The sequence below is a fragment of the Nesoenas mayeri genome (assembly GCF_963082525.1).
Source record: "Nesoenas mayeri genome assembly, chromosome: 2".
In the NCBI taxonomy this organism is placed as follows: Eukaryota; Metazoa; Chordata; class Aves; order Columbiformes; family Columbidae; genus Nesoenas; species Nesoenas mayeri.
Window position 1 is genome coordinate 39918239 of NC_137543.1, and position 25871 is coordinate 39944109.

At 40.2% G+C, this 25871-nt stretch overlaps 1 protein-coding gene across 1 annotated transcript in view; it reads right to left on the reverse strand.

The window, feature by feature from the left end:
* Nucleotides 1-19537, reverse strand: part of RAB2A (RAB2A, member RAS oncogene family) — a 42721-nt gene extending 23184 nt beyond the window's left edge. The window contains exons 1-4 of the mRNA XM_080364293.1: nt 19363-19537; nt 19143-19274; nt 9123-9194; nt 4931-4998 (exon numbers count right to left, since the gene is read on the reverse strand). Coding sequence (XP_080220419.1) covers nt 4931-4998; nt 9123-9194; nt 19143-19188 — 186 coding nt within the window. The 5' untranslated portion in view covers nt 19189-19274; nt 19363-19537. The remainder of the gene's footprint in view (nt 1-4930; nt 4999-9122; nt 9195-19142; nt 19275-19362) is intronic.
* Nucleotides 19538-25871: the final 6334 nt, after the last annotated feature.

Below are 25871 nucleotides of genomic sequence, written 5' to 3' on the forward strand. Positions count from 1 at the left end.
AAAGGAATTGATTCGTCCTCCTTCCATCTAAAGCCTTATACTAAGAAAGAGCTTGCTATTGTAGAAAGCCACAGATAAACTGACATCTATCACGAGTCAGAAAATAAAATACCAATAATGTAGTATTTCAATGACCAAATACATTTAAGCACATGACAGACAAAGGTTTGTAAACACTAAGTCAGAAGGTGTTTTGAGTTCTCAGCTTGCTGAAGTGCCATCAAGGATGTGAACAACAACTTAGCAGCTGTCACTGAAGTTCAGATGATGGTCCGATTACACAAACTGCAATAGGAATAGTTATTAAATGGACAAATTCCTCCCCTAATCTGTGAAACCAAAAATAAGTTAATGCTCCCGTATAGCAGCAAATACAGTCTGTGAAGTGATGATCAAACTAGTTTCAGGAACCAAAACAGATCCTCTGCAAGTTCTTGATGTTACTTCACAGCAGTAAAACACAGGCCATGACCACCCAGTCATCACTACTTCAGCTGTAAGATGTAGCCACATTCTTGCAGGTACAATGGCTAAAGAGTCAAATTAGTAAAAAATTCAGTAGAAGAACTCACCAACTACCCATGAACATAAAAAATATACTCTGACTACCAAAGCAAATAGAAAATATCATGGAGTAGACAATTAATAAAGAACTTTCAGTGGCAAGTGCTACATCCTAGCACTTTGCCAACATCACCAAGATGATAACAAGTACTCATTTAATTACTTAAGGGAACTTTATTTGTTTCCACTAGATACAAAACATTTACAAATACATGAAAAATGACTGAATTTCCAAGAAGGATTAGTACATTCAGAATATCTGAAAATGAACAGACAAGTCATACTGTGGTTTTAAGGAAACAAGACACAGCTTCAACAATTATGTCTTCTGTCTTGCACAAACGTGTTTCTTTGTGCAAGCTCTCAACTGCTAGAAAACACTGTCAATTTAATTAGGAGGTTCACTTGTATGGAAACCAAGGAATTAATTTAAATTAGTTCATAGAAAACATGATTTCATATATTTTGTCTTAGTCTAAGCAAGACTGGTTTTAGTCTAAGCAAGACTAAGGTGTTACGAAAAACTAATAAAGAAATATAAACTTTTTTGATCACGGATTTCCATGAAATGATGTGGAAATAGTTATTAAAATTATTATATTTAAATACATAGAAAAAATTCTCATTTATATCAATTTAACTTAAGAGAATGTAAGTAGTATTACTTAATATCATCACTGATCTTTCCCCCTACAGTGTCTTGAAAGAACTCAAATTCCATCTTTCAACTACTGCTTATTTTTACTCATCAACAATGACTTGTAACAGTCAATACAATACAGAACATTCTCCTCAACAACAAAAATGAAGGCTACTGACTCAGCCTGGTAACAAGCCCAGTATCTCTCTACAACAATGAAGTGTTTCTAAGGAGAAACAATTTTAATATTTTTCAGTGTTACACTGCCACAAAACAAACAACCTCATCTACACCGCTTGTTTAAACTCACAAAGCTTAATATCTCCCAGAACGGCCATGTTGATCCTTACCAGCTTCTCTAAATCACTTCTAATTCCCTAAAAGTTATTTTTGCAAGTGACACTACCTCAAACACCACACTTCCACAAAAGAGCAGCTTAACTTTTCATACCAGGCAATTAGCAAGTAACTAGTTTGGACAAAAATATTTCTTAGTCTACCCAACTATTGAAAGCCATTACTAAGGAAAGGAAATAAGCTAGAGACTCAGGATAGACAAGACAAATAAACAATTCGATCCAATATATGCACTCCCTTTGACTGTTAGGTCAGTCAAATGATGCCTTTAGGTAGGCATCAGAAAAGTGAAACCCAAGGAGCCTCAGACTTAAAAATTTGGCTGTGCCACAGCACACACGGCAGCAAGCCCACAGGGCCCAACAGTGGGAAGCTCAGGAGTAGCCTGCAGGTGGGAGAGAACAGGACACACTATTTGCTGCTCTAGATACACAATCAGCAGCAGAACTGAGACTGCAACACCTTACACCAAATATGCAAGAGCCACACTGTGTATCTTTCATGGAATGTGGGGTTTGGGTTTTTTTGTTGTTGTTGTTGGTTTTGTGATTTTTTTTTTGGGGGGGGGGGGGGAGGGGAGGAGGTGTGTTACAGTGGTGTTCTTTTTTTTGGTTTGTTGTGTGTTGGGGTTTGTTTGTTTGTGTTTTTGTGGGGTTTTTTGTTTGTTTTGTCTGGGGTTTTTGTTTGTTTTCTTTCCCTCATCAGACTGGTTTTACTAAACTACCAGCTCACAGAAATAAATACTGGACTACAATTTCTAATGGGCACTCTTTGAGCATATCTGCCAGTTCAGCCTCATCAGAAAGGAACTAGGTTTGCATACTGCCACATGAAAACCAGACTGTGGTTATCAGAGCAAGCTTCTGTAACAGTCCTGATCCAAGCTAAGATGCTAATAAAAAAGTCAAATGTTATCAAATTACAATACAAGAAAAGCACACAAACATATCAGACATGCAAGAGTGCTGGCTTCAGCTGCACCTGTAAATTATGACATACTCCTGCAGTGAGGTATGCTGCAACTTCCACATACTCTACTATTAAGATATACCTGTCATTGCAGCTGCAGTGACCTAGTGAAGACAACACAAACTGAGCATCACTGCACAGGAATATCTGGCCAGAAAAATCTGAATTAAAGCGTCTGACTCTCTTAAGAAAGCAGGTCCTTGCTTACTCTTAACTAGTCAAAACAAATTTTATCCAGTTCTCCACTTCCTATGTCTCTGCTCAAAATATTTCTGTTTAGTGATGGATTAAAAGCAGGTAGGTAAGGCTAATGCTAAACCAGAGAAGTGTTGGTGTGGTGACTCAGTAAGCACCAATTGAAAACATAAATGCTTCTTGTGTTTCCTTAACCATAGCTGTAATGAACTCTATCATATCAAACATAATTTTTTGCAGCTTAATAAATAGAGATAGCACCAGTAACAGCTAGCAGTTTTTGCTAACAGAAAAAGAAACTGGGGAAGTGCTCAATGCAGATACACAATACAGACATGGTAACCATGGTCATTAGGGACATCTTCACATACCCTAACACCTTAAGTAAAACATCTCTTGACAATTACTTCATCATATTTCTTCAACATCTTCGCAGCCAATATCAGAACTGAGACAGTGGAATTTAGATATGCTTACAAGCCAAAATCACATTAGAATATCCCATGTTTTAAAAATAAGATTGCATACAGTTAAAATTTTAACTATGGCCAATAAACTAGGTCATTCATTGCTTACAATTTGCAAATTATTAACTCCAATACAAGCGTACAATCTACTTAGCATATGAAAGCTATTAATGAATATTTTTAATTTATGTATGATAAAGTTAAGAAGTTAGCCAGATAAAATCCCTGCCCCCAAACAGTTTAAGTTATAATCAAAAGCAATTCCATTGAAATTTGACTACTGGACACTTTGCAAGCATTCAAGAAACCAAAAAGGCTACAAAGAGCTACCAAGTCAGAGGCACTAAGAAAAACACAATCTACTCAAAAATTGGTGAAGTTCACTTGTATCCAAGCAACAGATAATAGCACATTAACAAAATCAGTTTGAAAGCCAATGAAAGACAGTGGCTACATTGGTAGCAAAATTAGTAATTTTTTCTACAGAGAATTTGTCCAAATTTTAGGAAACAAGGACCAATGTAGATATGTTCTCATGTAGTGACACTATGTACTAAATTCTGCTTCTGAAACTACTGTTTATGCAGTGATTTGCTTGTCTATTAAACTTAAAAATTATCAGTCACCTTGGTAGTCAGCAATCCACAGCAAAAATGCCAAGGCATAAAAAGCCTAAAGTAAGCACAATCTGACTATATTCTTCTATACATTTTCATGGAGAACTTCCAAGGAGGTACAAGTGTTAGATACCACTTCAAGTGACAAAATGGTAAAATAAGTAAGGTATTTCAGATCTGACCTACTAAGTTAGCTAAAATATTGTGTTTGTTTACATTTTTATATACACATACATTCATATATGCATGCCCACATACATGCATCTCCCTTCATTGATTTGCTATACCAAAAAGAGTACATACGTGAGGCTATAGCTCATACTTGCCAGTTCCTAAAGGTATCATAAAATGCTCTTTGGAAAAGGAAACAGACAGCCCTGCATTAGGGACGAGTTAAGGGCATTTAAGAGACAGAGCTATCAGTATGGGCATCTTTAAGCCCTTGCATCACAAGTGTAGACACTAAGGCTGACTGCTCTGTGGTAAAGTGACTGACAGGAAGAAAACAGCTGACATTGCTAATGCATATTCTTAACCTGAACCTCCTCAAAAAGCAAAGTCTGTTTTTTGGTAGGCTTTTCAAAACTTTAGGCTTTCACCAGTCCCTTCTTCATTGTCTGAAGTATTTACTATCTTCATTATTATAGTGAACTTGAGTTCTTCGGATTTTTTCTATGGAAACCGTGTGCTATATCTTCTCTTCTACATGGAAACGCAAACATTTCCTCCAGAGAATTCATAATTAAAGCCACACAATAGGATGTTATGTTAACCAGATATTGCATGAATGCACAGAGAAAGATTATTTAGAGAAACCTAAGTTCTTAATAATAAAGGCAACTTTCAAATAAAGTGAAGCAGCACAAATTCCAGTTTTGCAAATCTGACAAACTGTTACTTGAGGAAGTTACAGTGCAAATAGCAGAAATTTGCACTGTTTTAAGAATACATCACACCAAAAGAGGAAATTTTAGCAAAATTTTAATCTTCATAGAAACCAAAGAAAGCTACAAGACAGAGTACGTAGCCTGACATGGGTGCTGATAATACAGAGCTTAATCAGAACAAAGGGAAAGATAGTAGAGCCACATGTTTAAAAATTTCTATGATTTGTTACTTACTGTATCCCATATCTGAAGCTTTATCTGTTTTCCATCAATAGTTATCATTCGAGCCCCAAATTCTACACCTGAATAGATTTTACAAAAGATTATGTTATTAACATGCATCAGAAAGAAGAATGTCAAGTACTATGAAAGCAAGAACGTAAGTTTACGTTAATTCAACATTGTATTTGTAAGAAATAAACTCTTTCACAATTTGCTTTTAGTTAATTTTCCAGCTGCTTGAAGAGCTGGAAAGCTTACTAGAAGTAACAAAGCTGTTAATTTCCAAGTGCTTTAAAAATGCATTAACTAGAGAAAGTGTCAAGGAGGTCTTTCCTACAAAGTTTACCAAATGATTTAGTAGTTCTAGATCAAGAGGGAGAAAAACATGTCGATCTCAATGCAAACAGGAAACTGAAGAGTCACAGTTATTTTAACACTCTACCAATGGTAGATTGCTGAAGTCAGTTTAGACAAAATTAAACCTACAATTCTTTATCAATAAAATATTCTATTAAGTGAGCATACATCATCTTCAACAGCACAAATTTTATTACTGTATTAATTAAAACTCCTTTGCCTTTATGAAAAAAGCATTTCCAAAACTACCTAGTTAAACATCAAACTTAATAACCACGGGAAAAAAAAATAGTGTTTCAAACAAACAAAGGGAATTTCTTCAGTGGACAAATTCAGCCTTTTGTACTGTCTTTTAAAGCAATTTTAAGTCCATTAACAGTAAGTGAAGCATAAAATGAGGCTGTTACTACAGCAGTTAAAGTCTGACGAATGCTTAGAGATAGTGGACATATTTAAACGTGTCTTGGCAGTTGGTGTGGTGCTGTGTTTTGAATTTAATATGAGAAGAATGTTGATAATATATCAGTGGTTTAGTTGCTGTTACATAGCAGTCTAGGACTTTTCAGCTTCTCATGCCGTGCCAGGTACAAAGCTGGGAGGCGGCAGAGTTGGAACAGCTGACACCAACTGGCCAAAGGGATATTCCACACCATATGACATCATGCTCAGAAGTAAATCTGAGGGAAGAAGAAGAAAAGGGGAGACGTTCGGAGTGATGGTGTTTGCCTTCCCAAATAACCATTACACATGATGGAGCCCAGCTTTCCTGGAGATGGCTGAACACCTGCCTGCCCATGGGAAGTAGTGAAAGAATTCCTTGTTTTGCTTTGCCTGTGTGTGGCTTTTGCTTTGCCTATTAAACTGTCTTTATCTCAACCCATGATTTTCTCACTTTTACTCTTCTGATTCTCTCTCCCATCCCACTGTGGGGGAGTGAGCAAGAGGCTGTGGTGCTTAGTTGCTGGTTGGGATTAAACTATGACAAAAGACAAGTTTCCATTAATCAATGCTCCATATATCCATTACTTCAGAAAAAATAAAATCTGGAAGCATGAGTTTTGTCTAAAATTGGTAACTGTCTAGATTTGGACTGAAGTCTTCCACTAATGTGCCCAGATTTGAAGCATTCCAAATGTCTCTTCAAAAGCTTGTTTAGAATATTTGAGGAAGCAGCATTGCTTTCTGCAGAATGACTTCTGGGGAAGGGGACAAGGAGGAGCTACTCTCCCCAACACAGGATATCGGAGACAAATAAAAGACCTGGGCCAAAGAACACTGTGTTCTCTTTAGCATCCAAATAACTTGCAGTAGGTGTATGCAAACAATAGAAAGAATGTAGGGGGAGGGGCAGAAAAGAAGCAGCAGGTGAATGACAATGCTCTGAAGTTGACTGCAAAGCCAGAGGAAGTGTAGTGTAGTGTCAACACTACAGGTATTCCTTGTCTCAAAGTGCAGATATAGAGCTGCCAACTGAAATCCAGCAATCACCCTCAATGTTTAGTTTCTAAACACAACCCCAAAGAAAAATTAAAAGAATATTTATCCTATTCCATCGAAATATCTGCTGAGAGAAAATTCTGAATTTGAAATAACACACACAGTTTGATGCAAAGTTTGTTCTCTTAAGGAAAGAATAAAAGCTGTTTAGGTTTGCAGCAAGGGCATGTCCTAAGGGCAACAGGAAAACCAGAGTATTTACAGTGGGTTTTTGTCACCCTTATCTACTTACAAATGTTGTGGAGGTTTTTTGTGGGTTTTTTTGTTTTGATTGGGGTTTTGTGTGTGTGTTTGGTGGTTTGGTTTTGTTTTGCCCCCTCTCAAGTGGATCATGCAGCCTCCCTCCATCATTTCTGTTAAGAACACATACTTCAGTATCCAAAGGAAAATTAAATTGAGACAGTTGCATTGTAAGCTCTTTTAGAGTATGCTATTACAATTATGCAGAATTCTGAACATAGCTCAAAAATAGAAAAATACCTGCTTCTATGTATTCTTCTTTTCATTCCCCATCTTGTTTTCATTAGAGGTGAAGTTTCTCTATGAATTTTTTAAACCTTCAAGATAACATTTTAGGCTAGCTATACTAAGACTTGGGGCTGAGTTTTGCACACCTCTAGATGAAATGTCTTTTTCCACATGCCCAGTTTCAGTTTCCCTTCTCCACTCCTGAGCTGCTCACAGCTGGAATAGAATCTGCACTCTCACAGGCCAAAATCATTGTATTATATTGAAAAAAGTTAAGCCTTTTTATTCAGTCTAGGGGTTCTCAGGAGTTTTAACATCATCAGTTGTAAGCGTATTATGTGACATCAGCCCATCCCATCTTGCCCTGGATGGGCGCTCCCATGACTCTGAACTCATGTTCTTTATTTATCTCTGTCCTCCTAAATCTGTTTGGGTACTTGGGAGAGGAGTTCTGGTCAAAACACACACATGCCCTATCACTGAAGTGAAAGGAGGTTGCTTCCAGCCTATGCCACTTCTTCCCCTTTCCCAGCAGCTTCCCATGTTCCACTCCTACACCCCTCTTTACGCTGCTATCTAGGTTCACCCTCATCCCACTAGCTTCAGTTTCTACTCCCAGATTTCAGCTAGCTATAAGCAACGCAAAGAACTGGCAGTACAGCCAACCTGCTGAGGTAAAGCTGTTTCCCACAGTCCACCAGTTTGCTGATGTGACAGGGCTGCCCAAGGCATAGGTGTCATATATTTGGCAGGTCTGAAGAAGAAAAGATGACTATAACTCACACCTCCCTAAGGAACTTGGGCTCTTTATTCAGCTAGCCTCTCTGCTGCCAAGACCTCAGCAATATTTGAAAACTGACATTAGCCCAAGAATTTGAATTATATTAGACAGCCACACATAAGGTGTGGGAGGACTGTCAAGAGAGAAGGGGAAGCAAAGGGAAGCCATAACGAAACCACCTGATACCTTCTGTTACATGAAGAAGGTTTGTTTATATTTCAAGCATCTATTTCAGTACTCCTAAACACAGGAAGCCTACCTATTCCAGGGCACAAACTAAAAATAGAGACCAGGGACACATTTTGTGCAAGGCTCATCACGATTAGAGATGATATGTTCCTTGAAATAACATCAAGAAGTTCAAAGGTTCTGCAACCTTATCAGAGGCTAGCATCTGTTACGCTTAACATGGAAACTGATCTGAAGACTAAGCTTGCCTACAAAAGAATTTATTCCCACACTATTCTTAATATTTTGTGTGGAACTATAAACAAAAATATGTATCATTTACTGTAATTAGATCAGACACAATGTATTCTGTCAATATGTGTTCATTTCTCCTAGTATAAATATCAAATCCCTCTTAACAAATGGTCCACATACAATTGACAATTCAGGAAGAAAAACTCCCGTCCAAACAGTGAATACACTTCAATCCTTCTCTATTTAGAAGTTAGCCTTCCCAAATAGTAAACATGTTTATGCATCTTTAAGGTTAACTTTGCTTTAGTTTATCTGTGACTAGTCTTCAAGGTTCTGTGGTGAGGCTAATATTCTGTTTCCTAGTGAAAAATCTGCGATTTGCATCACCATCAGTGCACTCCAAGCTTAGCCAATTCCATTTCCATGTCCATTTTTTAGCTTTGTTGAAGAGACAGTTGAGATACTATAGATATTTTTTGTTTCAGATTGTACCTTCCCAATAAGAAAAAAGACCTCCACTTGACTTTATTAACTAATGAATATTCATCAGCTAGAGATTCACTGCTACTTTAATACAGCACAAATCCTATATTACTGCAGCATAAACAACTCATAAATGCATGTTAAGGTACCCTAGCTGCTTAACCATTAGCATCGTAGGGGACAAAAGCGACCTACCAATAGTGAGATCGTGTACTGGTTGAAACCGCTTGTCTGTGAACTGTAACAATAAACATGATTTCCCAACACCTAAAAAAAAGAAAACAAAGAAATTTTAAGCAAATTTTAAAAAATGTTAAGAACCAATAAATATTAATTTGAGCAAATGGTATACATTGTTTAAAATTCATTACCAGAACGTTAGAGACTAGGTTTCATCTACTTTGCATGGTAACAACTTCATAACAGAAGAGCTTTTGAAATTACAGAAACATTAAAGTTATCTTCAAAAATTCAACAAAAATTGTTCTTTAGAAAAAGTAGTTCTGACTTTAAAATTAGGCAGGAAAAGAGTTTCCTAACAGACCTTTACAGTATCATTCCATATCCTCTCTTCACAGTAACTACAGGTCTTGCTGTTCCTCACAACCCTACTTTGCTTCCCCTTCAGTACTCTCAGCTTTCTTCCAAGCTACCTGGGTCCTCAATAGCACTTCACTCCCATCCATCTCAATTTATCAGTTGAGAAAACAACAGTTCATAAATGGCTGCTTACAACCACTATGTGCTATTGCCCACTGGTTCCCAATAGGCAGACAACAGACAAACAACATATACATTGTCTCCCTCAGATGTTCTGATTTCAGACCCAAATGGGTTAACTACTTCACATTACATAGACACTGGTCAGCAAAAGGGCAACTCCTTCTGTTCAGGAAATCACAGAAAAGTAAAAGTTAATGCAGTCAATAGAAGTGCTCAAACTACCTACGTTTGTAAAAATAACACTTCTTACAGTTTATTTTTCCTTGTTCTCTTAACTTGGAAGGGCCATTCTTCCCATTCTGCTCAGTCAAATTTCCTATTTTCCGACTTTTAAAACTTAACAGTCATACACTGGGTTTACACACATTTAAACTCTGAACTATATAACATAACATACAATACTGTAGCATCCAAGTTCCCACTGTACTTTATCTGTCCAGGAAGATCAGGCTGTTTTAGCCACATACTAGAGGGTCAGCAACAGCTGATCAGAAGTGACATATCTGGTAATGAAAGACAGCAAACAAAGGGATAAAGAACCACACTGCAAGACATAAGAGATGCATACAGTGACGTTGATCTTTCTTCTACCAAATTCAGCAAAGTTTTTTAGTATGGTTTAAAAAGCACCGTCTATACAATCATAATCAGTGCCCACCTGTCATTTTGGTCTTAAAAGCTAAGCACAGTGGCCAGTTTCAATGAAATCTAACAGAAATAGGAAACTTGCAATTATTTCCTCACAGAAGTATTTGTGACAAATTGATGAGACTGAGCTTAATATCCCAAGCAATGCAGCAATTCCAGCAGCCTAAGCCAGTTGTTGGTGCTGCTGTCCCTACTCTTTTCCCTATATCATGTTTGTGCCCCTTTCTCCATATTGCTTCAGAACTCATCTAACTAAGCCATTTCAGTTGTCTGCTGGGTTAGCACACTAACCTGACAAGAAGAGTGACAAAACAAAATAAATGGCTCAATGCAGGGTCAGAGAAGCATGAGAGTTAGTTCAAATGAGGGAAGAGAAATGCAGCAGCCAGCAGATCAACAACTTATAGTGGCAAGGAATGACAGCCCAAGGCAAAGTTTGTAGCATTAGCCTTAACAGATCTCTCTTCTGTAGCTCCTCTGGCTTATGATAGCAAGATGTCAGAACACAAGCAACTTGGAAGCAAGCATAGACTTTAACCAACAAAATTAGCATATGAGGAATGGGGGAGAGCTTTGGAGGTTGGAAAGAAACAGGGAAAAAGGACAGGCAGAGTATTGGAGCTGTAAGACCAGATAATGCAAATCTCTAAGGAACCTTAAAATTATTAAAAATTCTTCTACTCAGAGAACACAGTTTACATATACAGGTAACTTTTATGTCACCAAGAAAATATGGCTACCCTGTCACAGAACATAATTACAAAAACACCCCTATAATTCACACCAGAAACAGAATGTAGAATACCTTTCACCATTTACCTTACACAGTGATTTCAGTATCATTGGATAAGCCAGAACCTCAAAACTATCCAATATTTCTGCAAAAATGTTACAGCACTAGAAAAATGTTTCAAAACCTAACCAAAGTGCCACTTAATTAGGTGTCCCAGTACTAGTTCTTAAATGTGAATCTGATATTTCTTCTTCTTGTATGGCTGGTGACCAGCTTGGTTCAGGAGAACAAGCATACACTAGCATCAGCCCAGCAAAGATGACAGGAGAAGCACAGCTCCTTTGACGCAAGCTCTGCCTCAAACTGGCACAAGATGACTGCACTTCTACTTACTTCAATGTAGCAGGTGTTTTCAGAGCAGATTGCAGACTGATGGGTTCATACACAAAACCAGAAGAAATAACTAGTTTCTGTCTAGTGCCATTGCTGCTACTTCAGAACCTTCCAGCAAAAAAAACATCTGGAAGTCCCTAAGTTTTGTACTGTTGTTGACTGAAAAAGAGGTTCAAAAACTTGCAAACAAAGCTGCAGTACCTGTGAAGTTTAGGTTATAATCAATTTTAGATAGTACTTATCAACTTTTTATTGCCTACATTTAATAGTAATACTTCATTTTAATTTTATAGTTTTAAGACATTGCAAGTTTGTAACCAGAAGTGCTACAAAGAATAGCTTGTGGCCTATTCACTTCCAGAGCCTGAGCAGACTGTGCTAGCACAAACACAGCCAGGAACCTGTATTGGGAACAGGAGCTGTTTATGAACTCCTGAGCAGTTTACCACCTTGTGACATAAACAGATGCTGCAAAGATCAATTAACAGCTGTATGGTAACTAATTCCATGGCATACAAATGGTTTAAAGTCACTGGTTAACTCTAAGAGCAAATTGGCTGTTTACCACATTTCTCATTCACTTAGCACTGTAAATCTTATACCTGAAATGAGGCAGATACTCTGGGAAAAGTAGTTGAGTACATCTTACGATAGTCAATTGTAAGATACAAAAGGAAGAGATTATTGAGTTATTCATTAACTCATTCTCCATTTTACTGCCACAATTACTTTAATATAGCTTCAGATAAACTAACCCTAGAGAAAAGAAGAAACAACTCAGTATCTTAAACCAAGAAATGAGCAGAGATTGGATATACTTCACCAACAAACTCAGTAAACAAAAGCTCTTACTTAGAAACAAATTAAAACAATGGGTTATGTGCTCATAGGGGAGCAGCATGCTTCTTTGCAAGTGCCTGTTCTAGGATCCATCCCTTCATCACTTCTTAATACCCAGTGATGGGAAGCAGAACTTGTGCTACAATAGTTTTACCTTCCAGCTCTGAATTCCAAACTATCAGCCTGAACTGATTCTCCAAATTCCTCTGCCTCCTTCAACAACTTCCTCTTTATCTGGGTGCTGCTCTGCAGCCAGTTTCTATAGACAAAGGGTTGCCAGAGCTTTGTCCACCTTGGCCCAACACCTCCCTTCCTTATATCAACATTAGTGTTCATTTCACTGCTCACCAAGCCAGAACAGCTCAGTGGCAAATCTCACCACTCCCTTCTCACTCATACGGTTATGCAGTGAGCTAAACCAAGAAATTGATCCAGCATAAAACTACAGTCACCCAAAACACTAGTATGTGCATGAGACTAGGGCTACGAAATATATGGCAAAAGGAAGGGTTGTTCTTTTCAGTAGCAGAATGCACTCATGACAGCTAAAAAAGCAGCTCTGGAATCACACCACTGGTGAGGATACAGCTGAGCCAGTTAAATGGCCTTTGCTAAGAAAGCTGACTTTCTTCCTTCTCCCCTTCCAGCTCATGTCACCCCATGTGAATAGTGCAAGGAAAGTTCAGTGGTCAGTGGCAAAGTCAGATGTGCACTACTCTCAACATGAGGAAAACTTTCAGATTTTTCCTACCACTAGATGAAACTCATCTACTGTCAGATTACAGCCAAAATAAAAGGCTCCACAACAATTTAAACCAATCTAACCAACTGCTACAGTCTTGTTCCCTCCACTGATGTCTGTATGCCTTAAAAAGCTGATCTAGCTCAAAACTAGAAATGCCTCAAAAAGGAAGGGGCAAAGAGGCTACAATAATTTCCTTACTTGTTCACATAAGCACCACTATAGCCAAAGAAAGGCGGCAGAAGAACTGCAGTAGTAGCCATCCCAACCTGGGTATTGAAAGTGAAACCTGAAGACAAATATCTTTAGTTAATCTGCTAGCTGCCTCACTCTTACCCACACAGTGCCACCTCCTTCCTCAGAATAGCTCTTACACTTTACTGACCATACCTGCTATTTGTTTGGTATTGTTTTTTAAATTATCTTTGTGAGCTGAACTGACTCGCTGAAGGATCAGACAAGTGCTGATGCTGACAGCTATGAAGCAGAAGTTCACAGCTGAGACAAGGAGTGGTAACCAGGTCCACCCATTTGGGCAGCAGATAAACATTGGATTAACTCAGCCATTTCACATAACTGTATTTTTATTGTTGTTTATCCACAAGACAGGGTGATAAATCAGCTCAACACACAGGGAGATTAAGAATTACTCCACCTTTGGTATCTTGCTCTCACTGATCCTCTTAGGTCCAGTTTGCTCCCTTGAAAATACTCCAGACCTTGGAAAGTACCTCCCCAGGCCAACTCAGCTGATTCAGCCACCAAGTAAAAAGTTAACCCCCAAAGTAGGTAGCTTTCTACTGCATTAGCAGGTTGATTCAGGTCACGGTAGACTATCAAAGTCACCACAAGGCAAAGGGAGCAAGACTTCCTCCTTTTACATGTAATCAACTATGTCAACTTGGATGCCGACGAAACCAAAGCCCCAGTAACAACTGAACAGAAACAAGCTTCCCATTCTCTTACCCTTCCTTTAGAAAACAAAGACAGAATCTTTAAATAGGCTAAGGACAGTCTCAAACAACGAACAAGTCTCAACACAGATTTTAAAACCAACTCAGATTGAAAACAGGTAATTAAATAGTACAAATGTTACAAGATACATACCTCTAACCTGGCTTATGAACTTCTTCTAGTTTTGTCTAGCAGTCTGCACAGCTTCCAGATGTTTTGTAAGCCCTTTTTTTATCACAAGCCACAGCTCATTCCCTCTCTCCCTTCCCTCCAACCACAGCATCTTTATGCAATTCAGCAAAGTGCAATATTACTGCATCCCAGGCCTAAGCATAATGACACATTAACCTAAAACAAAAATTTTTCTTAACCTCTTTTTGGCCAGTTAACTGTTAGTCACAACCTTGTCACCAAATTGGAACATTAATTTAAATTAATAGGAGGGACAAACTACAAGGTTCCAAACTGCCAGTTACAGAGCAAAGGAACTTCTTGTCCATGCTGTAATTGATATGTGAAATGAAGAAAGATAACCTCCAAAATCCTTCATGATGACTCTAAGTTTGTGAAAAATAATGTCATAAAAATGGCTTTTAAACACTTTTCAAAGATGATTCAGCTTCAACACTTAAACAAATAAACACTACCATAAATTATTCACAACAGTGTATCTGAAGCCAATGATGTAAGTTTTCCTTTCTACATAAAAATTAGTGCAGACCTACAAACTGAGAGAACCTGTTCATCTTTATCACATTTCATTTAGTATGGCACTACTCAACTGCTAACTCCATGCAAAATTAAACTACATGAGCCTGTAGAAAATGTCTTCATGTCCTGGATGATCACAAGAGACTTAAAAATCTGCCAGCCATTCATAATAAAAGGGTTTAAGTTGAGGTTGGGGGAAGGATTTTCTTTATTTTAACTAAAGGTTAGAATTAATATGAGGGCACACAGTAATAGTTTTGTGAAACCATTTGTATGGGCATCTACCTAGAGTTTGTTATTTTTAGTTACCATCTAAGAAGTATGCATGCAACACCTAGTATCTGCTCTTTTAGCCATCAAAGTATCATTGAAAGGGTCCCAAAGCAAGACAGAAATAGCTCGATCAGTACTCTGGTTTTCAGCACGAACAAGTTCTCAAACTACTATGGGGTGTTAACAACAGCTCTAGTGAGATGAAAACCTGTTCAGTTATGAAATAAGGGCAAGAGGGTCTGGTCAGGCACATTGCTAGCTAATAACAGCTGCTGTTCCAGAACAAAGTGAACTGACACTAGAAACATTTCACAAGGGGGACTGAAAAATAAAGATAATTCAATTGCTTAATTTCAACATTTGAGAATCTCCTAGACAAGTGAAATGGGTGACTAGACAGCTTACTTTACTCTAGAGAGTAAGGAAAATTAGATCACCAAGCAATTATACTTTCTCTCATCATCTTCTCCTAATAAGAACAACTTTGAGATATTGTTGGTTTATAACCAGCAACTATCTGCTGAAATTAAAAGGCAACTGTAAGTTCACTATGCAAGAAGCTCTGAGAGTTGCTAAACTAACACATTAAAGAAAAGCAGAAGACAGACCTGCTCATGGAATATGCAGCAACAGTGATCACAAAGAGACATTTAGATGGGATACAACTGACAAGTTATGCTGGGGGCAAGAAATCTGACCATTGCAAAATAGTTATTTCAGGTACGCTAAAGTTCAGTAGCATTCTCTGGTAGAATCTAGCAAAAATACTCTAATATAAGAAAATACTGTTTAATGCATATTAAATATTCTGGGGAAAAAAAACCCCACACAAAATACAACAGCAACAAAAACCACAAAACAAAACTAAAACCAAACAAAAAACCCAACACAAACCGAAAAGCAAACAGCTCCAGTCTTTACAGAAATCTCACGTATTGTTCCCAATTTATTCCCAAGTGGTACACTGCTAGTAAGAAAAACATGTAAGCAGAAAAGAAGATTTCACCATCAGACAAGAAAACTTTTAAGGAAAAAAAAAAAAAGAAGACACACTTTCAGTCACCAACTGCAAAAAACAGGTCATACTTGCGTGCAAAGACTATTCACCCTGGCTCAGAACAAAGGCCATCTCAACTGATAGATGTGCAAGGAAGAATGGATAAACACACCAACTCTTACCAGCAATCAACATTAAACGGATACTATCAACGACCAAAACAAAGGTCTCTAGTCCTAAGCTGAATGCACCACCTATGCTTCTAAATGCATGTGCAAACTCCTACAATGTTTTGGAAATATCCAGATCAAAAGATTTTTCCTCATTAACTCTCACAGCAGTCAGTATTCCATAATACTTGCATTTTTCTCTTAAAAATACCTACTCCATGAAATTGTACAGCAACTGTGCTACTGATACAATGTAAAAACTATGCAGACTTACAACAATGTTTGGTAGCTGAAAGACAGCCATGCCATTTCAGGTCATCACCATAACAGAAAACCAACTAGATGTTAAAAGAGATCTGACCACATAGAAAAAAACCAAAAAAACCCAAAACAACAACCTTTTTAAAAAAATATATTAAAATGTAACAACCAGAATAGAATCAATCCAATGTTCATAAAGCTACTGTACCTGAAGTACTAGCAAAAGAAAGTCACTGAATGTTGGTGATCAATGAAGCAAGCAATGCAAGTGGAAAAATGCTGTTGAGCAAAAAGCAGCCTTGCATGGGCAGTTTCTGTGGCTGTCATTTTAAGAGACTGAGATCATACTGAATTCCTGTGTTTAAGCAGATGAAAGCATGTGGAAATCACAATCCAGAGAAGACACATGCAGGTTTCTTGTATAACTGCAGGGGTTTTTCATTGGTTTGTTCATGGCTCACATAACCCACTGGGTTTTGTAGTAGTGAAAATAAAGAGGAGCTAAATGTTAACATCTGTCTTCAGCTGATGCTGTCTTACTTTTCTCCTACAGTTTGTTTACAACTAATTGCTGAGTCACCAGGCAGCTGATCCATTTCCAAAGACTCTAAATCAAATCCCAGAGACAAATTTCTTGATCTCTATGAAAAATCACATGGCCTCCAAGGCCACTGGCATATCCTCACTGGTTGGAATACCATGGCAGACAGCCACCGGAACTAAAAAGGACAGTCCCAACCCACTCTTAATTTCCATCAGCAGAGCTGTGAGCTCAGTCGCCTTCGTCTGAGGAACAGTAGAAAGACCTAAACCACCACAGTCATTTTGGCAACAAACAACTGTGCACAACATAAATTGGCTCTTCAGTACTAGCTATACTGGAATACTTAAAAGGCTCATAGGAGATCTAAATAAAAGCAAAACCAGCTTACCGCTACTGGCATATTTAATTTACTTCAATAATGATTGCTGCAGTATTCTTAATTAACTTCCTGTAGCAACTCTGAATAAAAGTCACAGGAATTTAAAAACAAAGCAACAAGCAAACAAACAAACAAAACAACACAAACCAGGGAACTGTTTTCCTCTCTGTGATTCCCTTCTCTATCTCACTTTTCCCCCAACTTGGCTCTTAAGCAGTTTAAATAACTTCAGAAGTGACATACACATATTCTGTATTTCACATTTCAAGGAACTGAAATGACAAAGTGCAACACATACCATTACACTGAGGATATTTGACTGTAAAATTTTAATCAATGTAGGATCAATGTACCAAACTAATTGTTTTCCGCTGTCTATACCACTTTAACGATCACAGTTTTTAGAGATATACCAGAACTGGCCACCTGTTCTGAAGCACTATCATTCTGAATTCTGCACTACCATTCTGCATCCTCCTGGGCAGACAAACCCCTTCTTACTCCTCCTGAATCTGCTCAGGTAATCTCCTGTCCCCTAGTTTAATGAACTGTCACTCACCTAAATACTCAAGAAAAATCAGAATTTGCACTTATCATCTACAGCCTAATGCTTCCAACACGGTCACTGTAGCTGTGATATACTTCCTAACATTCATCTGTAATACAGCTGCTACTGCAATAGTCTAAAAATGCTTTCAGAGTTTAAATGTAGGTTCAAAAAAAGATAAAATCACATAGTAGTTGCATCCAGTGTATTTAACGACCTCATGTGTAATGCAACTGTAGTGCATAATTACATTCTAGCAACAAATATTTTTGTTCATAGGTATGAAGAACAATTATGCAAGTATCCATGGAATAGCATTTAAAATGACAGCTGTGTCATCAAACTTAATAGAGAAGGCATTTATTTAGGTATGAGAAAAACAACAAGAAAGATGCACAATGCACAGGCACAATAGTTACCTGTGTTAGTTACCTTGTTCTGACAATAGTTTGATGAAAGTATGCTACTCATGTCCAAACTATGCTGAGCAAGCTTAGAATATATTGGCAAAGGGGCTGCAAAGAGCAGTTCCTATCAGCACATGGTTATGCCTGCAGCATTCATAAGCATTATTATTTGTTACACACCAGCCAATGACAAATACAATAAAGCAAGTTTCTAAAGAGTGGCAAGTAAATGGGTGAAGAAGGGAAGAGACCATAGAAGCAACCTGAAGCATCTCAGAAAGCTAGTCAGAAAATAATTTTAAAATAGTCCCTGTAAATTAGAAGGAAAGAGCCATGGATTTTAATTTTCCTTTGACAGCATGTCTTGGCAAAGTTTGCTATAGCCCCTCCAGCCGGGGTTGGAAAGGGCATCCTTGAGGCCTGAGTTGAAGGCACCTCACAGGAGTAGCCTTGGTTTCATCACAAAACAGCGGGATGGCATGCAGCACCTCTCAGGTCTCACTGCTGCGGGGATGCAAACAAGGGGCACTCCCCAGGTCCAAGTTTCGCAGTGGCAGCGACTTCACCCTTCCCCCGCCAGGCTCAGATGCCGCAGGCAGGGGCGTGACACAGCCCGACTTGCCCCGCGGCCTGTCAGCCAGGCCTGGAGGCGGCTGTCGGGCTTCCAGGCCTGGTGCAGGGCCCGCGGCCGCCGGGCGCAGAGCGGCCGAGAGGCAGGCCGAGGGCCCGGGCGGGGCCCAGCGCAGAGGCGGGGGGAGCCTCCTCTTCGCGCACAGCTACCACGTCGACGACGCCAGCACTGCGGAAATGGGAGCGGAGAGCCCGGCCCGGCTCCCCGCTCCGCCCGCCCCCCGCTCCCGGGGCGGCCCCTCCGCGCCGTCCCCGCCGCTCACCTGTGTCCCCGATGATGATATACTTGAAGAGATAAGCGTAGGCCATGGCCACCCGCTCCCCGCCGCTCCGGCTCCCGCTGGCTCCTTCGTGACGCGCGCGCTCTCCCCCCGCCCCCGCTGTCAGGGCTCGCGCTGCGGAGAGGTGGAAACGGTTAACGGCCACCGGGCGGCGGCCCACTCGCGCCGGGCGCCTCCGCGGCCACCACTCGCTCTCTCCTACCTCCGCCCCTGTCACCGGCGGGCTGCGCTCGGTCGCTGGTTGCCCTACGGCCGCTCCCCGAGGCGCCGGGGAAAGGCAGACGCGGCGACGGGAAGAACGGGCGGCGAGAACAATAACAGGCGCCGAGCGGCCCCGGACCCTCCGGCAACGTCACGCACCCACCTCCTCGCTCCGCCCCGCCCCCGACCCGGAAGTGCTGAGGCAGCCGCGCGCGGGGGCGCGCGGTCGCCTCCCGCCGGCGTGGGGGCGGGGCTCCGGCGCTGGCCGCGCCCAGCCGGCCGGAGGGCTGAGGCGGGGCGGCGGCCCGGGGTCTGTGGAGCGGGCATTGAGGGGTTGGGTGGCCGGATGCCGCTCTCTCGCCCGCACTGGCGGGTGTCGGAACCGCTGCGTGTCACTTCTCTTGGTGGGAGGAATAAGCGGCAGGGTGCGCCCGTCCCGGGGGCCGGGCTCTCCTCCAGGGGGTGTCGCGTCTGCGGGCGCGGTGGCGTCGTCTCCCTGGGTGACTCCCGAGCGGCTTCGCCGGGGGAAGAACGTCTCCTTGTATGGGGAGACAGCGAAAAGGAGATTGGTGGCAGCCGGGCCTTTGGTAGGGGCTGCAGATCCCGGTTGGCCCCAGGGGGCGCGGTGCTGGGGTACGAGGCTGGGTGGCGGCTGGCGGACAAACACCCAGCGCGGCTGTTTGAAGCAGTTGCGGCGTTTCTGGCCGAGAGGTTACGGGAGAAGACGCTTGGTCTAGCTAAGCCACCTCTGAGCTAGAGAAGCCTTTTAGCTTAAGCACACCAGCGAGTGATTCTGTATGGGCTTGTTTTCATCACTTATCAAACCTGAGTTCATTTGTTTTCCCTTATGTTTGGGCCCCTCAGTTCAAGAAGGACAGGGAACTGCTTGAGAGAGTCCAGCACAGAGCGACAAAGATGATTAATGGAGTGGAGCATCTCTATTATGAGGAAAGGCTGAGGGAGCTGGGGCTCTTTAGCTTGGAGGAGACTGAGAGGTGACCTCATTAATGTTTACGTAGAGGGTGAGTGTCACGTGGATGGAACCAGACTCTTCTCAGTGACAACCAATGATAAGACAAGGGGCAATGAGTATAAACTGGGACACGGGAGGTTCCTTTTGAATTTGAGAAGAAACTTCTTCACAGCGAGGGTGACGGAGCACTGGAACAGGCTGCCCAGGGGGGTTGTGGAGTCTCCTTCTCTGGAGACATTCAAAACACATCTGGACACATTCCTGTGTAATCTCATCTAGGTGTTCCTGCTCTGGCAGGGGGATTGGACTAGGCGATCTTTCAAGGTCCCTTCCAATCCCTAACATTCTGTGATTCTGTGTGACTCTGTCTTTCCTCATCAAACTGGAAGTGATGAACCGGGGACGTAGCCTCAGTTCGCAGCTGCAGTTCAGGACTCTACGACTGATTAGCGGTCACACAGGACTGGCGCATTGGTAGGAGCTTCAAGGACTTCCTTAGCCCAAGCTGCTTCACAAGGTGCCCTGTGTGCCCAGGCCTTAGGCCCTGCAGCAGCCAAAGGTGGCTGGGATCATGGGTCGGTTCCACACCAAGGCTACACCAGATGCCTGTGATGGTAATGTGATAGGACACTTCAGGCAGGTGCTGAGGCTGATGATGCTTTGGGGTGCCCTACAGCTCAGTGGTTTATTGACTGCTAGTTGGTGGGGCTGTTGAAGAGCCATTGTCATTTTCTTCATATGAGCTCATGGGTCTGCCTTTCTGGCTGTACCAGTCTGGTAGCTTTTAAATATATAAAGATTTTTTTTGATTGTAATGTGTCAGGTTAGCAAGTTGAACAACATCGAGTCACACTGCTTCTAACATGTGCATCTAACTTACTTATAAAAACCTTCAATAAAGCTGATCATGCGGTATACCAAATTCTGTTTCCGTATTTCATTACTTGTCTGTCAGATTTCCTTGTAACCCAAAATTAAGTTTTTTATTTTATTTTCCTCTTCCCTGTGGACAGACAAAAGAAATTATTGTTATAAAGGGAAAGGAGCTCTTTTATGTATTATAAAATCATATCTGCCTTTTCCACATGAAAAATCACGTTCTTTTGTCAGCCATTTTTCTCCTCATTTTTCTCTCCTCTGTACTTCTCCTACTTTCTCAATGTTATTTGTAAAGTGTGGAGTCCAAAATAGCAGTTCTCATGTGTCTATAACCAGCCTCGTCACCTCAAAACAAAGCTGTATGAGTATCTCGAGTCTTGCTCCTTTTGGAATGTGATGATTTTGGTTTCCCCTTTTTTTTTTTTTTTCCTCAATAGCATCTGAATTTTTCTTTTCGTCCTAGATCACTATTCTAAAAGGTTACTACCCAAATACATCTATACATTTGGTATCTCCCTATTAAGCAATTTTTTCCCATTGCTAAATTCCAGTAGCTTTGATCAGGGCCACACAGTTTGTCAAAAATATTTGATTTTTTTTCTTGTCATTCTGTCGCATCCATTTTGTTACCTAGGTTGGTGATGAAAATAGATATTGCCTGGACAGGACAGAGCATTGTGAAAATTTATCTTCCTTTAAACCAATCACACCCCTGCCCTTATTTATTTATTTATTTTAATCATACTGATTTATTGCATTTTAATTGTTTTTAAGAATGTCATGCAAGGAATGTCAAAAGCCTTCCCGATGTCAAGATATGTCATACCCATTTTTTTCTTTCATACCATGTTTTTCGTCAGAGAAGGAAAATAGGGTTGGTTTGATCATAGTTTATTCTTGAAAAATCAATCCTGTCTGTTTGCAAGTTACTTTTTGCAACCTGTTGAACATTATTACTTGAAACTTTTTTCTCTTTTAAGCCAATCCTATTGCAGAATGCAGCCTCTGTCAGCCAGTATTTGAGCAAATCTAAAGAATCAGCTCTCTTGGAAGTGCAGATTTTGTCTCCACCAGAAGACATGAAGCAAACAAAACAGGGTGGAAAAACTAAAGCTTCTTTTGGAACCTACTTTCCACATGGAAGAAAGTGACTTCCCCATTATTTTTATGTATAAGTAGTGAAGATTCATTAATCAATTTTTTAAAATTATTTTTTTGTTAATTAGCAATTCCCTTCCAGAGTGAGTTTTCTCAGAAAAACAAGTTTTTACCTTGTTTCCTATGAAAGTTAGGCTTATGCTTCCATGCACCCGTGTGTGTAGGGGTCTCCCTCTATGTTCCCTATCCTGATAATTATAATGAAAACTGGTATCGGAATGGATTAACCTACTTTGGTTGAAGGAAAAGTTAAAGTTGTGGTAGGCTGTGAAACCCAATCAAGAATTCACCCTAAAACGAGTCTTTTTGAGTGCTCCCTCTACAGGCAGGAACTTCAGTGAGCCTTCAGTCAGTTCCCATGGGTTTGTGGGACCCCAGCCACAGCAAACCAAGCTGCAGGACACCAGGCCATAAGGAGAGAAGATCTCATCCAGTGTAGATAAAGGTGGCTGCTAACGGAGGTGAGGCAGCTCTGCCCCCAGAAACCTGCTCCTCAGCCTCACAGTGTTCTGGCACTCAGTCATCTGCCGAATTGAGGAATTTGAGTGGCTAAGCTTTAATTTTTCCATATTAGTTTTCAGGCAAATTGATTCTGGGTCCCACAGCCACACCAACAAACTATAATGTTTTTGACAGCTTTGCCAGGTAGATTCTACCTCCGTCTGGCAGTCCTCGCTCCTCAGAGAGGGTCCTGTTGTTGTGAAGGCTCAAGCCCATTCTGTTACCCCATCCCCACACATAGGTAACTGACTCAGTCTCCTACAGGAGCCTCTCTCTTGGCTGTATTAGGGAATATGAAGGAGAACTGCATGGGCTTCTGTGTCCTTCACCTTCTGCTCCAGAGCTCTGCAGTCACTCATGACATGATCCAAGTTTCCATTGGTAGAATCGCAGGGTAATAAGTTTCAAGTGTACTTTCCTCACTGATGGAAATCTGGTCTCCTAGTTTCCAAATTACATGATGTTCTAGACTTCAAGATTGACCCAAGCAACATTGGCCTAACGTGATTGAGTTAAATCTGATCAGAAAAAGGAATTTCAATGTTGTAAAAGTGCTGATTGTTGATGGGGAAAAAATACAGAGACTGCAGAACCGCCAATGAGATGGGAGGTATCTCTACCACCACTGCTTAGCCAAATCAGCTTGCTGACATGACTGACAGCTCAGAGAGAAGGCAGCTCTACCTGCTCTAGCAGCCTGGTAGAGGTGACCAACTTGCAGGGGACCCATGTAGCAGGGCTGTGCTCCTCTGGCTGGCTCGGGGGCTGCTGGGCTTGGGTCAGCAGCTGCAGAGCAAGGAGATGGCCAGGGCTCTTCTGCTTTGCCAGGCAGGGCTTGAGAAGTACCACATGTGCACAGCTGGGGAGTATTTCAGTTGCTTCTGATGTTGCTATTGGGAAATACATGGAATCAGTGTTTGATAGAGGCTTGCAAGGATAACACAGAATAATTTGTTGTTTATGCTATCCCATGGTAAATACAAGCTAATTTACTGCTGAATAAGAGATCATATGCTGGAGTTATGGAGTGTTATCAGCCATTCTGCAAATCTAAGATGTCTCCACCTAGAGATTAATGCAAAATTAATTTTCCTCCAAGTTATGTTTAAGATACATTTGTTTAAATGCTATTAAAAGGCATGTGAGTAAATAGGTGTTGTATATTTTTTATTTTTTACCTCTCATCTGTCTGAATTTCCATTTTCCAGACAAATGAATATCTTCTTCTGTTAAGCATTAATACTTTAATAGAAGGCTACCATGGGCTCAGTCCCACCTATTAAAAAAACTATTAGCCACGAAATACAAAAGAAGCAGTGGTTATTCAATATTGAATCATAATGCTGGCAGAGGGTTGGTGTTTTGTTTTGTTAATGTTCTCTTGAATAATATATACGTTAGTGATTTCATATAACGTGCTCTTTAGAAATATGATGAAATATTTCACTAAGATGGCAGAATTGGGATTATATTCTGGTAGATTTGATACACTAGAGACAACTAGGATTTACTCTTCTTTTTCTCTGTTAACTAATTTTTCCCCTAATTTTCTGTCATTTATCATTGTGCAGACTCACTTGGAGTTTATAGTAAAGCCCTAGGGTTTGCAGGATCGTTACCACTAATAGTACTATTTAGGAAAGCACCATGGAAGTATTCAAAGCTCTATATACTCTGCAGAGCAAAGTATTAGACAGGAATTTTTTATGGAAACTAAAACAAAAAAGCAGAACCCTAGCACAACATTTGGATACAACTACATTTTAATTATAATTTGCACCGTCCTATCATTTAACTGTTAGAAGTCAACCTCGACTTGCTCCTCAGTTTAGCTTAAAATTTTAAGTCATTCCTTTGTGGTGTTGAATTATTTATACAGATGCTGAATAGGAAATGTTATTTTCTAGTGTCTGCCATTTAATCTGTCTGTATGTACTTTTTCTGAACATTAATTGTATGTTACAGTTTATCTTACTTGTGAATTTTCTTTAATAATTTTTAGAATATTAGGTTTGTATTTTACATAAGTAACAAGGCAATATGTAGCATATTTTATTTATTATAAATGTTAATAATGGGATCCCACCTTATGTGGAAATATATAGAGCAGATTCAGCACTATGGCATAGAGGAAGGTTTGTCAACTGGTCAGCGTAGTACCTCTTCCTTCCACTTTAGGATTTTAAGAGTCTAGTATTAATAGTTTTCTTTTTTTCTTTCTTTTTTTTTTTTTTTTAGTTTTATGACACTTTTACTTGTCCCAGACTTGTAAATTGAAGTAATATTGAAGTAATAGTAGAAGCCCATGTAATGTCTTTGATGTGCAGCATCAAGCAGTGGTGTTTACTGACTTTTTATGTTGTCTGTGATGAAATTATGGACTTTTTGCTTTCATAGCGGATTATCACAACCACAACCCATGTTGGATTTTTTTTATTTGTGTTTAATATGAGTTAGTTGTCACACTTTTTGGTTTTTAGCATTCTCTTTCAAAATTGACACGTAATTTGTTAAGTCTGTTAGTGCAAGCATCTTGTATGCTGAGGTATGTCTTTGAAATGTGGGAACAGTTCTGTCTTGCAGGCAGAGAGCTGCTGAAGTTGCCTGTTATATTTTTTCTCCTTAGCATTGGGATTTGCTGGTGCGATCTTTCTGAAAGAAATTCTGGAGTTCCATTTTGGTTTCTGATCCACTCATTGCTAATTAGGTCTTCCATGAAGTTCTCCACCCCACACTCTGGATTTCATAGCCTAGTTCAGTGATGAAATTCCATTTTCCCTCTCATTGTAGGGTTTGAGATACTTGACTTTGACAGTGCAAGGTTCTCACTTGTTGCTCGTGTTTGATTTCATTTTTTGACAGGGGCATTTGGAAGGATCAGCAAGGGCTCAGGTGCATTTGGTCTCTTTACCTCCTGTGGATAGAAATGTTGTGTTCCCCACTTCAGGTCAATCTGACAGATTGTTGTCTATCTTGAATGTGCGATTTCATGCATACTT